Genomic DNA, 17243 nt, shown 5'->3' with positions numbered 1-17243 from the left:
CTGTGTTTTGGCTTATTGAATTTGTTAGCACTCGGATTCCGGAGAATTTTACAAGCAGCTTCAAGAAATGCATCAAGCATTGCTTTAACTGACAAAATGGCCTGCTTTTGACCCATTTTTATTCAACTAAAAGACTGTGGACTAGGGACAGATTTTCAACTCTGTGTTCAAATTAAAACAGGGACTGGAGTAACACTCCTTGTTTTAGGTACTTGTGTGCAACAAAGCTGTTGCCTCTAATAATGCCATGTTGTGTATTTTATTCAATCCTCACACAGGCGTGAAACACAAAATGGGCAAAATAGCAGCGCTTATTACCTGCTAATGGATGCAGGGTGGGAAAAGAATCAAGACTGGACTGGATTGGAACTGGGTTCTGTCTGATAAAGACTTTCCCTCTTTATCACATTCCAGTGTGGAATAAAGGAATGTTTCTTACTTCTCAGGAGTGTTGAGGACACTCGTCTTCCATTCTGACCCTGGTTTTACCATTTTATATTTGCTCACCGTTCCAACCCCCAAAGAAGTCAGTCAACTCTCTGCTACACGTGAGAAAATCTATTTGGGATATGAAGATCTCAATGGTGCATACAGATGGACGAGCATACGTATGCAAAATGTCTGACATATAAGCATGGAGTAGGCACTTGTTTATAGTCCCAGAGAATTCTGCCGTTCTAAAAGACACTCTGATACTGTGGCGATGATGGTGCAAGAGCCTGAACAGAATCAGTAACAGTGCTTATACTTATGTATACTCATACCTAAAAATACAAAACCTTCATTTTAAAAATGAGTATTCCAAAATACATCTGTAAGGGGGACTAGATGGCTCAGGAGATCAGCAGTAACACCCAGCCCTGGTCTATACTACGAGTTTAGGTCGAATTTAGCAGCATTAGATCGATTTAACCCTATACCCGTCCACACGACGAAGCCATTTTTGTCGACTTAGTGGGCTCTTAAAATCAATTTCTGTACTCCTTCCCGAGGGGATCAGCGCTTAAATCGACATCGCTGGATCGAATCTGGGGTAGCGTGGACGCAATTTGACGGTATTGGCCGCTGGGAGCTATCCTAGAGAGCTCCACTGGACAGCACTCTCAACTCCGATGCACTGGCCAGGTAGAAGGAAAAGCCCCGCGAACTTTTGAATTTCATCTCCTGTTTGGCCAGCGTGGCAAGCTGATCAGCACAGGTGACCGTGCAGACCTCATCAGCAGAGGTGACTATGGGGTCCCAGAATTGCAAAAGAGCACCAGCATGGACTGAATGGGAGATACTGGACCTGATCACTGTATGGAGAGAAGAATCCGTGCTATCAGAACTCTGTTCCAAAAGACGAAATGCCAAAATATTTGAAAAAAAATCTTCAAGGGCATGAAGGACAGAGGCTATAACAGGGACCTGCAGCAGTGCCACATGAAACTTACGGAGCTCAGGCAAGCCTACCAAAAAAAACAGAGACAAATGCCCGCTCAGGGTCAGACCTGCAGACATGCCGCTTCTATGATGAGCTGCACACAATTCTAAGGGGTGCCCCTACAACTACCCCACCCCTGTTCGTGGACTCCTGCAAGGGAGTCTCACGCCACAGGGATGAGGATTTTGGGCATGAGGAGGAGGAGGAGGAGGAGGTGGTTGAAAATAGCGCATACCAGGCAAGTGGAGAAACCATTCTCCCCGACAGCCAGGAACTGTTGATCACCCTGGAGACAGTACCCTCCCAACTCGGGCTCCAGGACCTTGAAGGCAGAAAAGGCACCTCTGGTGAGTGTACCTTTGTAAATATAATACACGGTTTAAAAGCAAGCGTGTTTAATGATTAATTTGCCCTGAAGACTTGGAATGCATTCGCGGCCAGTACACCTACTGGAAAAGTCTGTTAACATGTCTGGGGATGGAGCGGAAATCCTCCAGGGACATCTCAATGAAGCTCTCCTGGAGGTACTCCCAAAGCCTTTGCAAAAGGTTTCTGGGGAGGGTAGCCTTATTCCGTCCTCCATGGTAGGACACTTTACCATGGCAGGCCAGTAGCATGTAGTCTGGAATCATTGCATAAGAAAGCATAGCAGCGTATGATCCTGGTGTTTGCTGGCATTCAAGCAAGATCTGTTCTTTATCTCTCTGTGTTATCTTCAGGAGAGTGGTATCATTCATGGTCACCTGGTTGAAATAGGGGAATTTTATTAAGGGGACATTCAGAGGTGGCCGTTCCTGCTGGGCTATTTGCCTGTGGCTGAAAAGAAATCACCTCCGCTGTTAGCCACGTGGTGGGGGGAGGGGTGAAGCGATCATCCCAGAGAATTGGGTGTGTGTGGTGCGGGGGGGGGGGGGTGTAGTTGGGTTTGTGCTACAACCTTAACCCGAAAACATCAGCCCCTCGTTTTAAATGGCCAATGTGTCTTTTTAAATACTACTCTCCCTTTTTTCCTCCCTCAGCTGCAAATGTTTCAATGCTGCCACTATCATCTCCACCCCAGAGGCTAGCACAGATAAGAAGGTGAAAAAAAATGCACTCGCAATGAAATGTTCTCTGAGCTCATGCAGTCCTCCCGCACTGAAAGAGCCCAGCAGAATGCATAGAGGCAGACGTCAGAGTCCAGGAAAGCACAAAATGAACGCAAGGACAGGAAGGACGTGCGAGAGGATAGATGGCTGAAGCAACAGGAGAGGTGGCGGCAGCATGATGAGAGGAGGCACAATGCAGTGCTGAGGCTACTGGAGGATCAAACTGATATGCTCCGGCGTATGGTTGAGGTGCAGGAAAGGCACAGACCGCCACTGCAGCCCCTGTGTAACCAACCGCCCTCCTCCCCAAGTTCCATAGCCTCCTCACCCAGATGCCCAAGAACACGGGGGCGGGGGCTCCGAGCACCCAACCACTTCACCCCAGAGGACTGCCCAAGCAACAGACGGCTAGCATTCAATAAGTTTTGAAGTGCAATGTGGCCTTGTCCTTCCCTCCTTCCCCACCCCACCCGGTGCTTCCCTCCTTCCCCACCCCTCCCGGGCTACCTTGGCAGTTATCCCCCTATTTGTGTGACGAATTAATAAAGAATGCATGAATTTGAAACAACAATGACTTTATTGCCTCTGCAAGTGGTGATCGAAGGGGGGAGGGGAGGGGAGGGGAGGGTGGTTGACTTACAGCGAAGTAGAGTGAACCAAGGGGGTGGGTTTTCATCAAGGAGAAACAAACAGAACTGTGACACCGTAGCCTGGCCAGCCATGAAACTGGTTTTCAAAGCTTCCCTAATGCACAGCACACCCTGCCGTGCTCTTCTAACTGCCCTGGTGTCTGGCTGTGCATAATCAGCAGCCAGGCGATTTGCCTCAACCTCCCACCCCACCATAATTGTCTCCCCCTTACTCTCACAGATATTGTGGAGCACACAGCAAGCAGTAATAACAATGGGAATATTGGTTTCGCTGAGGTCTAACCAAGTCAGTAAACTGCGCCAGCGCCCTTTTAAATGTCCAAATGCACATTCTACCACCATTCTGCACTTGCTCAGCCTACAGTTGAACAGCTCCTGACTACTGTCAAGGATGCCTGTGTATGGCTTCATGAGCCATGGCATTAAGGGGTAGGCTGGGTCCCCAAGGATAACTACAGGCATTTCAACATCCCCAACGGTTATTTTCTGGTCTAGAAAGTAAGTCCCTTGTTGCAGCTCTTCAGATAGACCAGAGTTCCTGAAGATGCGAGGGTCATCTACCTTTCACGGCCATCCCATGTTGATGTTGGTGAAACATCCTTTGTGATCCACCAGTGCTTGCACCACCACTGAAAAGTACCCCTTTCGGTGTATGTACTGGCTGCCTTGGTCCTCTGGTCCCAAGATAGGGATATGCGTTCCGTCTATTGCCCCACCACAGTTAGGGAATCCCATCCACTATGACTTGCACATTTTCCAGAGTCACTAACCTTAATAGCAGCAGCTCAGTGATTGCATTGGCTACTTGGATCACAGCAGCCCCCACAGTAGATTTGCCCACTCCAAATTGATTCCCGACTGACCGGTAGCTGTCTGGTGTTGCAACCTTCCAGAGGGCTCTCGCCACTCACTTCTGAACTGTGAGGGCTGCTCTCATCTTGGTATTCTTGCACTTCAGGGCAGGGGAAAACAAAGTCACAAAGTTCCATGAAAGTTCCCTTACGCATGCGAAAGTTTCGCAGCCACCGGGAATCATCCCAGACCTGCAACACTATGCGGTCCCACCAGTTTGTGCTTGTTTCCCAGGCCCAGAATTGGCATTCCACGGCATGAACCTGCCCCATTACCACCATGATGTCCAAATTGTCAGGGCCCGTGCTTTGAGAGAAGTCTGTGTCCATGTCCTCATCACTCTCGTCACCACGCTGCCATTGCCTCCTTTTGCAGGTTCTGGTTCGGCATATACTTCATGATAATGCACAAGGTGTTTACAATGCTCATAACTGCCTTGGTGATCTGAGTGGGCTCCATGCTTGTCATGGTATGGCAGCGGCAGGACAGCAGGAGAGCAGAGTTGCAGCGGAAGCGGAGGTTGGATGACCAGTTTTGCACACCTATTGCACTGTCTGCTGCCAGGACACAACAGCTGAGCAGGCCGCACGCTTACCGTGGTATGGCGAGACAAGAGCAGGAGAGCAGAGTTGCAGCAGAAGCAGCGGATGACGACGGTCAGATAGAGGACCTGCAAGACCACCAGGAGAGCAGAGTGGCAGCAGATGCGGTGGTCAGAAGACCAGTTTTTCCGACCTACTGCACTGTCTGCTACCAGAGCAGGAGAGCAGAGTGACAGCGGAAGTGGTTGTTTGATGACGACAGTTAGCAGTCCTACTGCACCATCTGCTGAAAGCAGTATGGCACCCGCACTGAAAAAAGGCGCAAAACGATTGTCTGCTGTTGCTTTCATGGAGGGAGGGGCGACTGACGACATGTACCCAAAATCACTTGCGACAATGTTTTTGCCCCATCAGGCATTAGGCGCTCAACCCAGAATTCCAGTGGACGGTGGAGACTGCGGGAACTGTCGGATAGCTACCCACAGTGCAACGCTCCGAAAGTCGACACTAGCCTCGGTATTGTGGATGCACTCCACCGACTTAATGCGGCAGTGCTTTAACATGGCTGCGTAGTTGCGGCACCAGCGGTGGGAGAGAGCTCTCCCAGCGCTATAAAAAAACCACCTCCACAAGGGGAGTAGCTCCCAGCGGTGGTGCACTGTCTACACTGGCACTTTACAGCACTGAAACTTGCAGCGCTATGGGGGGTGTTTTTTCACACCCCTGAGCGAGAAAGTTGCAGAGCTGTAAAGTGGCAGTGTAGACAAGGCCTAAGTCCCCGTGTAGAGAGCACTCAGTCAACAGAAGAATTCCCTCCCATTGGCATAGAAAGTGTCAACACTGAAGCACTACAGCAGTGCAGCTGTGCTGTTGTAGCATTTTAAGTGTAGACAACCATAAGATTCGTAGTTACAAATCTGTCACTCTTGGTGAGACAGTGCATGGTACCACCAAAGATTAACACCCAAATTCAAGGATAGTTGCCACTCTGGGATTTGTTTTTCGTTGTTTTCTATAGGGTGGGGAAGGTGAAACAGAAAAATCCAGATGCACCCATGGTCACACTTTTCAAGGGAATGGGGGGTGGGGGGAGGTTTAAAGGGAACTGGAGAAGTACCATTAAACTGATTATTAACTGAAAGTCATGCAAATACAATCTCCACCCTAAAATTAAACAATTTGCTTCCCATTCCCCAAGGTCTCTCTCCTGAACTTTTGGTTCTGTTGACTCCTCTACCAGCCCCACAACCTTAGGTTTTGTTTTTTTTTTCACTCTTTCCCATTTGTTTGAGGTTCTCCTGCCCCCGTTGCCCAGCTTCATCTCAAAGGCCTGGAAAAATACGGAAAACAAAAAACTACACAACACAGTGCCCACTTCTCCAGACAGCTGCCAGCATGATCAGTGTTACACCTCTGACTGGCCAGAATGGGTTGTTGGGCTGAGGGAACACACATTCTTCCCCCACGATGGTTCCAGCCCTTGAGAAGAGCCTTGCATAGATCACTGGCATATTTTAAGGAATGTTTATGTGAACATTTTTATTCATTATGTTTGTCAGCATTTCTCAGATACCAAGGAAGGACATAATTACTGGGGCAAGTTCAACAATTACTATACTAGCATCTCTCTGAACGCAGCTTTCAATCACATCATTTCCCCATACCAGAAATTCTAGCCATCCACACAGCTAGTGCAGCACATCCAGTTTACACTATGTTCTTACATGGCCCTAATTACCTGGATACCTGAGCTCCTACACATGCACTTTCAGTCAAGAATGAGAAGGATAAAAGTGGTAGGCAGACTCACTAAGCACTGCGCCATCTCAGTGACCTTTCTTGCCTGATTTGCACTGCCCACAAGTGAATGCAGCAAGACACAAACTAAAGGACATTAAAGGCCTGGCGAGTTCTCAGAGTATGAGCTGAAATACTTTGTGAACTATCAGAAACCTTTCCTCTGTATCCTGCAATGAGCTTATATACGATAGAAGCTACAGTCCTCACACATAATGGGGGGGTGGAAATGAAGAAACAATAAGATCAACCAACATTTCTACGTCAAAGCCACCGGAGCAAAGGTCAGCAGCCTGGTGTTTTACTATACCATTAACAATGCAATAAGGACATGAACCAGTTATGTTGTTTGAAGTGAGAGCTGCTCCTACACCTCTAATAATTTTCCAGATATCTTCCTTCTGCCTCCCCCCCCATTTCTCTGCCACACCCTCCATGCTGTTAATGTACTCCCTTAACATTAATGCCTCTGTATAGTCTGAGCACTATTAAATTTTGAGGCCACAGGTGTTCAGTGTGTGCATCAATAGATCAGCCTCTTTAAAGCAGACTCAAACTGAGAACTAAGTGGTTTATAAAATGATGTTTTCTTCCACTCTAAGCATGGCAAAAAAAAAAAAAAATCAGACACCAAAAATAACCTCACACTGTATTTGTCAACGTCAACTATTTTACTATTTTTTAGGGACTATCTGCATCGTTGTGAAAAGTTTCATTCTGATACAATTTCAAATCACCAAGCTATACCCTGACCAACTGTTTTAACACCAGCCACAAAATAATAATTTAGGGTTAGAAAAGAAATTACTTCACACTTGAGGATTAGTCAACTAGCCAAGGTCTAATTGTGCTGTCATGCCCTGAAATGTAAAGGAAGTAGAATCAAGTATTGATTTGGGACATGGATACACTGGAAACTCTCCCAGCGCTCCTGGTAATCCACCTCCATGAGGAGATTAGCTCAGAGCGCTGGGAGCACGACTCCCAGCGCTCAGAGCCTGTCTACACTAGCGCTTTAAAGCGCTCAGACTTGCTGCGGTCAGGGTGGTGATTTTTAACACCCCGAGCCAACAAGTCTGAGTGCTTTAAAGCGCTAGGGTAGACAAGCCCTGAGTTGCAACTTCATCAGTCAGTCTGATGGGGCATACCAAACCCACCTATTGATTTCTGGAAGGAGTTAATGAGAGCCTGTGGGCTCAATCAGCCTCATCACCCTGCTGCTACACCTCCAGTAGGTATCAAGCCTGGAGGGAGGAGTTAAAAGAGCTGAACAACCCAGCTGGGTGATGAGAAGGACAGCAGGTTGCTGGCTCTCAGTGATAGAAGGCTGGCTACAATCATGAAGCTGAGTTGGACTGCTAGCATACAGAGCCTCCTGAAAGGCAGACAGGCTGGCCAGGAACAGGAAGCCCCAGGTAGTTGGGAAGGGAAGTGAGTCTGCCAAGAATTCTCTGTACTGATGGTGGTGGAGGTCTGAAAGGGCTCTGTGGAGCCAGGGCCTGCCCTTCTAGGGGAGTAAAAACTCTCCAGCAGCAGCAGAACCAGCTAGGTGGAATAAAGTACTAAGAAGCTCTGCAGTGAGCCTGTGGAAGAAGCTTACAGTGGAGCTGATACACTCGGAGCCCTGGAAGAGGCTCTGACAAAAGCCTAAGATAGGAAGTGATCCAGGGAGCCAGCAAGGGAATCTATTTTGTCTGGCTTTGATCGCTTATTAAAGGGTCCCTAGACTGGAATCCAGGGGAGAGAGAAGACCTGGGATCCTCTACCAGCCCTCTGAGGAAGGTGGAGCAGAAAAACACTGACAAGGGGTATGGACTACTAAAACTCTGTTTTGTATATGGGGTAAGGACTAGTGAGTCCACAGTTGGACTAAAGGCCCAACACAAGGTGAATGGACTACTGTTTGCTGGACTACTGGTATACCCCAGAAGGGGTGGGACTCTGTGTGACCAGGCCAAAGGGCTGAGTCACATGAAGAAGCTAACCACTATGTGGCCAAAGCATCTGTCAACAGGGGGTGCCTAAGGAGGACAGTATGCTATGCCACACCCAGCAACAAGGGGGTTCATGGTCTGGTGAGTCAAACACATACTGTACAGTGAGCTTTTAACTTGATTATTTAAACTAGAGCTGTCAATTAATCGCAGATAACTCATGTGATTAACTGAAAAAAATTAATCACGATTCATCGCAGTTTTAATCTCATTGTTAAACAATAGAATACCAATTGAAATTTATTAAATATTTTTGGATGATTTCAAATATATTGATTTCAATTACAACACAGAATACAAAGTGTATACTACTCACTTTATATTTTTATTACAAATATTTGCTCTGTAAAAATAACAGTATTTTTAATTCACCTCATAAGTACAATAGTGCAATCTCTTTATTGTGAAAGTGCAACTTACAAATGTAGAAATTTTTTTTGTTATATAACTGCACTCAAACAAAACTATGCGAAACTTTAGAGCCTACAAGTCCACTCAGTCCTACTTCTCGTTCAGCCAATTGCTCAGATGAACAAGTTTGTTTACATTTAGGGGAGATACAGCTTCCCATTGCATTTACAATGTCACCAGAAAGTGAGAACAGGCATTTGCATGTAACTTTTGCAGCCGGCATTGATAGGTACAGTATTTACATGCCAGATATGCTAAACATTCGTATGCCCCTTCATGTTTCAGCCACCATTCCAGAGGACATGCTTCCATGCTGATGACACTCATTGAAAAAATAGGGCGTTAATTAAATTTGTGACTGAACTCCTAGGGGGAGAATTGTATGTCTCCGGCTTTATTTTACCCGCATTCTGCCATATATTTCATGTTATAGTAGTCTCAGATGATGACTTGGCACATGTTGTTCATTTTAAGAACACTTTCACTGCAGATTTGACAAAATGCAAAGGAAGTACCAAAGTGAGATTTCTAAAGATAGCTACAGCACTCGACCCAAGATTTAAGAATCTGAAGTGCCTTCCAAAATCTGAGAGGGATGAGGTGTGGAGCATGCTTTCAGAAGAACAACACACAGATGCGGAAACTACAGAACCCGAACCACCAAAAAAGAAAATCAACCTTCTGCTAGTGGCGTCTGACTCAGATGATGAAAATGAATATGCATTTGGTCCGCACTACTTTGGATTGTTGTTGAGCAGAACCCATCATCAGCATGGACACGTCCTCTGGAATAGTGGTTGAAGCACGAAGGGGCATACGAATCTTCAGCGCATCTGGCATGTAAATATCTTGCGAGGTTGGCTACAAAAGTGCCATGTAAACACCTGTTAATTTCAGTGACGCTGTGAACAAGAAGTGGGCCACATTATCTCCTGCAAATGTAAACAGACTTGTTTGTCTGAGCAACTGGCTGAACAAGAAATAGGACTGAGTGGACTTGTAGGCTCTACAGTTTTATATTTTATTTACAAAAAATAACTGCATTCAAAAATAATTCTACATTTGTACGTTCAACTTTCATGGTAAAGAGATTGCATTACAGTACTTAAGTGAATTGAAAAATACTATTTTGTTTTTTACAGTGCAAATATTTGTAATAAAAAATAACATGAGCACTGTACATTTTGTATTGTTATAATTGAAATCAATATTTGAAAATGTAAAAAACATCCAAAAATATTTAAATAAATGGTATTCTATTATTGTTTTAAATCTTGATTAATTGCACCATTAATCACTTGACAGCCCTAATTTAAACATAATTTAATACTCTGTAGTTGTTATACCCTCTCTTGTCTTTATTAGCAGGGAGTTTTCTTGAATTTTCTTGCATCTTTATCCATTTCCTTTTGCTTTCTCCCTCCATCCCTTATTTTCCTTTTTCCTGCTCTACACCAAGTTCTCTACCTCCATCTCTGAACTTCTTTCCTTCCTGCTTCCACAAAAATCCCACTCAGAGCTCTACTCTGTCATCCTACTCCCCACATGTTCCTTACTCTCTGCTCTCACCTCCTACCTCCAGGGAATGAGCCTGTAGCTCCCCAGCCAGCCATTCAGCCCACTAATATGTCCAAGTTTTGCACTCACTTTCAGCGAGAGGGGTTTTCAACCCCTGATAAATATGATTCTACAGATCCTTTTATCTAATGATCTCTCAGTAGTCCTGTGACTTTTATAATCCTTTTACAGGAAAGTAAACCGATGGCTTATCCGCCTGCACTATACCCAAGATATACTCTCAAATATGATCAAAAATAGAAAAGCCATGAAGCTTTCTGCACAAGTGGTCTCTAAAAGCAGAAAGACACTACTCTGTACAGTCTTGGCCTCTCACACAGCTCTGCCAACACACCTGACCAAGAGTTACAGCCTACTTGTCTATTCCCTTTCAGATCTCTTGTGCAGAGTTTAATACTGATGTAAATTTCTGAGATCAGGATGAAAACAAACAACTTTCACTTCTGACAAACAAATTCAACAAAGCTCTCCAAAAAAACACCCATAATCAGGAGAATCCTGATTATAAATGTTATACCCTATGCCCTTCACATTTACTTTCTAATACAGTACTCCCCAGGGATGGACACTGGTCCCAGTGTCACTTCTAGCTTTATTTTCTACTTTTATCTTGCATTTTGAGATAACCTCTTAACAGGTCTACAGTCCTGCAACGCAGCAGCTGTGAGCGGTGATAGAGGAAATAGGCCCCACACGCTGACAAAGCACAAACTAGGACACGACGCAGCAGCCCTGCGTCTGTTTCACAGCGGCTGCCTGGCCTCTGGGCTGGCTCCCCGCGAGAGTCCGGCGGCAGGGCTCTGCCCTCATGGGCAAAGCTCGCCCGGCACGTCGCCCCGGCTTCCGGCAAGAGCGTCTCCGCCTCGGCGCTAGCCCCGACCACGGCCCTGCCGTCAACAGCTGGGCACCGGGGGGCGCGGCACTAGGTGCGGGGTGACGCCGGCAGGGCCCAGCCCCAGGGACCGGGGCCCAGCTCAGGACTCAGCCCGGGAAGGGAACCGCGCCGTCCGGCGTGACTCACCCCACGGCCACTCGGCTCCACGGCCGGGCGGGCCGGGTGATGAGCGCCTCCCAGGCCGCCGCCATGCTGCTCTCGGCCGGCTCGGCCCACAGGCGGCCGGCCAGGTAGCGCAGCGCCGCGCCGGGCAGCTCCGGCTCCCGCACGAAGAGGTAGCCCGCGGCCAGGGCCAGCAGGGCCACGCACACCGCCCGGGGCCACATGGCGGGGTCCCGAGCCTGGCCCGGGGGCAGCGGCCGGGGTCGGGGGCTCTAGCTGTCCGGCTCGGGGCGCGGCGGCCCCCGGCAGGCGGGTCTGGCCCCAGCCCAGCTGCCCGGCGTCTCCTCAGGCGGCGACCTGCCTTCTCGTTCAGGCGACTCTGCCTGGGACTCGCCACGTCCTAGGAGCAGGAATCAATGGACGGCCAGCGGGGCCTCCCTACGCTATTTCCGTAACGCCACTCCGGCACGCGCCCCGACCTGCCTTAAACAGTTTAGGGAATAGCGACCAGCTCTATAGAAACAGCGCAACCCGTCCCACCGGTATGTACGTAACTTCCCAGTCACCCCAGAGGGCCTCCGGCTGCGCACCCGCGCATCCAGAATACGGCAGTGGCCGCGGAATACGGCAACCAGCGTGCATGTACCAATAAAAAGAAAAAAGAAAAGGAGTACTTGTGGCACCTTAGAGACTAACCAGTTTATTTGAGCATGAGCTTTCGTGAGCTACAGCTCACTTCATCGGATGCATAGCATATCGTGGAAATTGCAGAAGACATTATATACACACAGGGACCATGAAACAAAACTTCCTCCCACCCCACTCTCCTGCTGGTACCAATAGGGGACTAGAGAGAGGGGGAACAAGAATGTACCACCAGGGGGGCCGCGGAGAAATCTCCTTTGGAGATGAGGGACAGTCCAAGACGTGCACATGGATCAGGCCTCTAGTAGCAGCCTGGCTCTGTGCCCCGGGGGCTGGCTTTAGGGGCAGGTGACCACGTGGGGTGCCAGGTTTGGGAGGGTGCCAGGCTCGGGTTGCTGTGCCAGTCAGTCAATGAGATTTAAAGAATGACGTGAGATGACTCACGCGCAGCTGCAGTATTGTGAACTTTGTTTTATTGTGTAATTATGAAAGTGTACTTGTGTTTTAAGATTTGAAGAGTATAAGTAGCAAATAATAAAGGACATATTTAATGAGATGACAGAGATATCCATTAAACCACTATCGATGCTGTAAGAAAAGGAGTACTTGTGGCACCTTAGAGACCACAAGTACTCCTTTTCTTTTTGCAAATACAGACTAACACGGCTGTTACTCTGAAACCTATCTATGCTGTGCTTCAGTTCGCAAGGACAAAGGTGAGAAAAGCGACCTTTGAACGGAAGGACTAAGGTTAACAGTCTCAGGCTATCACTTATTGTAGTAGTAATTCTGATCCACCCAAAGTTGGTGCACAGTTCAGTTTCTTGATGTTAGTACATTTCAGTTTTTAATTTTACGAATAAGTTTCTATGAGCTTAGAGAAAACGAATTTTTTTATTTGCTTATATGTGGCATGACTAAATACATATTTACAGATGCTAGCATGCAAATTTATCATCTTATATGACAGGGATAAATCACACGTGCAAATCATGCATCAAAGTCGTGAAATGGGATACAAATGCAATAAAAAACAACGTACTCAAAAGTTTAACAAATGGCGAGGGGGTGCCAGAGACACTCCTCACCTGGTGCCATTTGGTCTAGGGCTAGTCTTGTGTGCTCTTGTGTAATGTCTCATGGGCATCAGGGCAGGCCACAATGCCTCAAACCACAGTGAACCCCTGCCCACCCCAAACCACTCATTCACATGATAACCAACTGCACACCTGCAAAGATCATGAGTCCAACCCCCCAAAGTCATGAGACTGGCTTAAAAATAGATTTAAGAATAATTTGTGTGTTTTTACCAAGAAGTGGCTGTTGTAACAAAGGGCAAAATTCACAAGTCATGTCAGAAATGATGGGAAATGTAAAAAACATGGACTAATTTGATACTTGTGATGACAAATTGCAAGTGGGCGACTGTCAGTGGCTGGCTAGTGTGTGGAAGAGAGGAAGTTATACCTAGGCTTGGAAAGACTATTTTTTTACTGGTAAATATAGGTGTAACCCTTCTGCCAGTCAGAGTTGGCAGCAACAAGGGCCAGGTTCAGTATCTAGCAGTTCCTCTTCAACAATACAACACAAAACCAGCTTGAGCCCCCACCCCCTCTGGGACAATTACACACCACCCTCTGGGAGCCTCTAAGGCCTGGACTACACTGAGGGGAGGGGAGGGGCGAGCTAAGTTGGTCCAAGTTACACAGCTTCAGCTACAAAAATAGCATAGCTGAAGTTGACATACTTAGAGCTATTTACTGCAATGTCTTAACTGCAGTAGGTCAACTGCTGATGCTCCCCCGTCGACTCCGCCTACGCTTCTTGCTCCAGTGGAGTACTGGAGTCGACAGGAGAGTGCACGGCTGTCGATTTATCGCATCTAATGAAGACGTGATAAATCGACCCGTGCTGGATCGATCGCTCCGGAGGTAAGTATAGACATGTCTTAAGAGGCAATACTTCCGCTCTTGCAAGCACAGAGTCTGAGTGTATTATTTAATAAAAGGAGGGAAGTAACCCAGCATTAATTTGGGGAAACACTGCAACCAGGGCTCATAAACATAAACTATGAGCAAAAGACCCACCCTTCAGGTTCTTAAGTCCTGCAACCCAAAAGTCACTTTAACATGTCCGTCCCTTCTCTGCACCCTACTCACAGTTGTTGTCCTTGGACAGTGCAGACCCAGAGTTCAGAGGTGCATCTGCAAAGTTCACCTCCCACCTGGGTGGAGGGAGGAGTAAGGAGGCACCTTACATGCGCCGCTGCTTGGGCACTCGCTTGCTGCCGCCCATCTCTGCGGGACTCTGCTCTGTAGGGTGACCAGGTGTCCGGTTTTCGACCAGAACACCTGGTTGAAAATGGATCCTGGCAGCTGTGGTCAGCACCCCTGACCGGGCCATTGACTGTCCGGTTGGCGGCGCCACACAGCAGGGCTGGCAGCCTCCCTGCTAGCCTCTGCGCCCCATGGCTCCCAGGAAGCAACTGGCATGTCCCCCATCCGGGTCCTACGCGTAGGGGTAGCCAGGGGGCTCCGCATGCAACCCCTGCCCGAAGTGCCGCCCCCGCAACTCCCATTGGCCAGGAACCGTGGCCAATGGGAGGTGTGGGAGCAGCGTTTGCGGATGGGGCAGCGTGCAGAGCCGCCTGGCAGCCCCTCCATGTAGGAGCTGGAGGAGGGACATGCCAGCTGCCTCCAGGAGCTGCTTGAGGTAAGCACCGCCCAGAGCCTGCACCCCTGCTCCAGCCCTGATCCCTCTCCTGCCCTCTGAACCCCTCAATCCCAGCCTAGAGCACCCTCCTGCACCCCAAACCCCTCATCCCCAGCCCCACCCCAGAGCCTGCACTGCTAGCCAGAGCCCTCACTCCCCCCGCACACCAACCCCATGCCCCAGCCCTGATCCCCCTTCCACCCACGAACCCCTCAATCCCAGCCCAGAGCACCCACTTGAACCCCAAACCCCTCATTCCCAGCCCCATCCCGGAGCCCGCACCCCCAGCCAGAGCCCTCACACACACCCCAACTCCCTGCCCTAGCCCAGAGCCCCCTCCTGCACCTGAAACCCCTCATCCCTGGCCCCACCCCAGAACCCGCACCCCCAGCCAGAGCCCTCACTCTCCCGCATCATGCCCCAGCCCCGTCACTCTGCCCCAGCCCTGATACCCCTTCCACCCTCCAAACCTCTCAGTCCCAGCCTGGAGCACCCTCCTACACCCTCAAACCCCTCATCTCCAGCCCCACCCCATAGTCTGCACCCCCAACCAGAGCCCTCACACACACACCCCAACCCCCTGCCCTAGCCCAGAGCCCCCTCCTGCACCTGAAACCCCTCATCCCTTGACCCACCCCAGAACCTGCACCCCCAGCCAGAGCCCTCACCCCCTCTTGCATCCCAACCCACTCTCTCAGCCTGGAGACCCCTCCTACACTCTGAACTCATTTCTGGCCCCAGCTGGAGCCCTCACCCCCTCACACACCCCAGCCCCCTGAGCCAGCCCAGTGAAAATGAGCGAGTGAGTTAGGGTGGGGAGGTAAGCGACAGAGGGAAGGGAGATGGAGGGAGCAAGGCCTCAGAGAAGGGGCAGGGCAGGGGGCGGCACCAGGGTGTTTAGTTTTGTGCAAGTAGAAAGTTGGCAACCCTACTGCTCTGGCCCTCTCTATCAGCCGCCCTGCTGACCAATTGCCACACCCTCCACCAGCCACACTGCTGGCCACTCACTGCACCTCTCTACCAACCGCCCTGCTGGCTGCTTACCAAATTGTCTTCAGGGCCCGCCACTTAACACAACTCTCAGTGATTTCAGCTGTTAGTGCAGGAGCCTCACTGCTGGTGCACCCTGGGTAATCTCTGAAATCAGAGACACTACCCCAAAGCAGCATTAATACTTAGACCTAGGTATCATTGATTTCAGCTCTGTAGTATGTAACAAAACTCTCAATTAACTCTGTTATTATACAGCAGATAAAGAAAGGATTAAGTACTACCTACAGCCTTTAGAAAGCCTCCACATCACCAAACACATTGAAATACCTGTTTCTACTCACTGGGCTTTGGAACGCCTGTCCCCTGCCTAGTGAGTGCCATTTAGTTGAGGGTGAGTCCCTCAATTGGGAAATGCCAAGTACGTTCTGCTGCCCTCAATTCATTCAACAAGGATAACAACCCTAGTCCTGCCCCAATAAGCAGGAGACTGGGGATCCCACACCAGCCAAAAGTGACCATTTGGGCAAGCAGCCAATCATGCTGAGTGCCTAGGCAAGGTGGGTGTGCCTATGCAAACGAGATCACCTCCTTGAAGTCCTCCTCCACAGCTCATCCATCACTTGATGTCAGGGGAGAGCTCATTCAGACTCTGCTTACATAGGTAAATGCCAATTTCACTGTATACACACAAACCAATGAAAATATATTTCCATTGATGACCAAAATTTATAGATAGGCAAAGTAAGAAAAATGCTGCTTGAGATCTTAGAGTTTGATTTATGGATATTTCCTTTGTATGATTTGACATGATGCTAGCAATTTGTATTTTAACAGTTATGAAGCTTTAATTTTTTGAATCTCAACGTCTATTGTCATTAAGTAATTATATGAACCCCCCCCCCATAATTTCCCATAATTGTGAAAATTTAAATGGATAAAAATCAAATAAAAATTCTTAAACCCCTTAATTTTACATGCTTCTTGTATAGCAGTAGCACATCTCCCCTCCCTCTCTCCTTCTTCTGCCCACATGTGACAATGTCAGCGAGGTTGGGGATGGAAGACATGAAGAGACGTGAAATTTGAGAGTACAAGTTATTATAATTTACTATTCACTGAAAGCCTGTGTAATTCGTAATGGGTGTAATTTGTAGAGTCATCTGTGTACAAAAGATGAAAATGGGGGCTCTTCTTTTCCATGTGCTGTGTTGTCATGAGCAGTGTTGCTGTTTGTACACATTCCCCATAGTTTGTTCATGAAGCTGGCCCCTGGCTGGTGGCACAACCATTGCATGACTGTTACTCCCACCTTCTCTGATCAGTGGTCACATTCCAAGTGCCACAAACACTTTGGACTCCAGCATTCCCACTGATGATTGAACCCTAGTCCTGTTCTAAACAAAAAAAGCCCGCAGCCATGCTTGTAGCTGTTTCCTTTACTTCACACTGACTCAAGTTTGTCTCATTGCAGCATCTGGTCTTCAGGGCCAATCAGTTGCTGGTATCCATGTTCCCTCAGTGATAAGTGTACATTGTGAGGAGGCATCAGCATTACAGGAGT

At 48.4% G+C, this 17243-nt stretch overlaps 1 protein-coding gene across 2 annotated transcripts in view; it reads right to left on the bottom strand.

Annotated features, from left to right (window-relative positions):
- Positions 1–11556, bottom strand: part of ADPGK (ADP dependent glucokinase) — a 28307-nt gene extending 16751 nt beyond the window's left edge. For both annotated transcript variants that reach the window (XM_074965881.1, XM_074965882.1), the window contains exon 1: positions 11357–11556. In XM_074965881.1, coding sequence (XP_074821982.1) covers positions 11357–11556 — 200 coding nt within the window. The remainder of the gene's footprint in view (positions 1–11356) is intronic.
- Positions 11557–17243: the final 5687 nt, after the last annotated feature.

The sequence above is a fragment of the Natator depressus genome, chromosome 10 (assembly GCF_965152275.1).
Source record: "Natator depressus isolate rNatDep1 chromosome 10, rNatDep2.hap1, whole genome shotgun sequence".
Classification (NCBI taxonomy): Eukaryota; Metazoa; Chordata; order Testudines; family Cheloniidae; genus Natator; species Natator depressus.
Note: the sequence above shows the minus strand (reverse complement) of the source record. Positions and strands in the feature narration are given on the sequence as shown.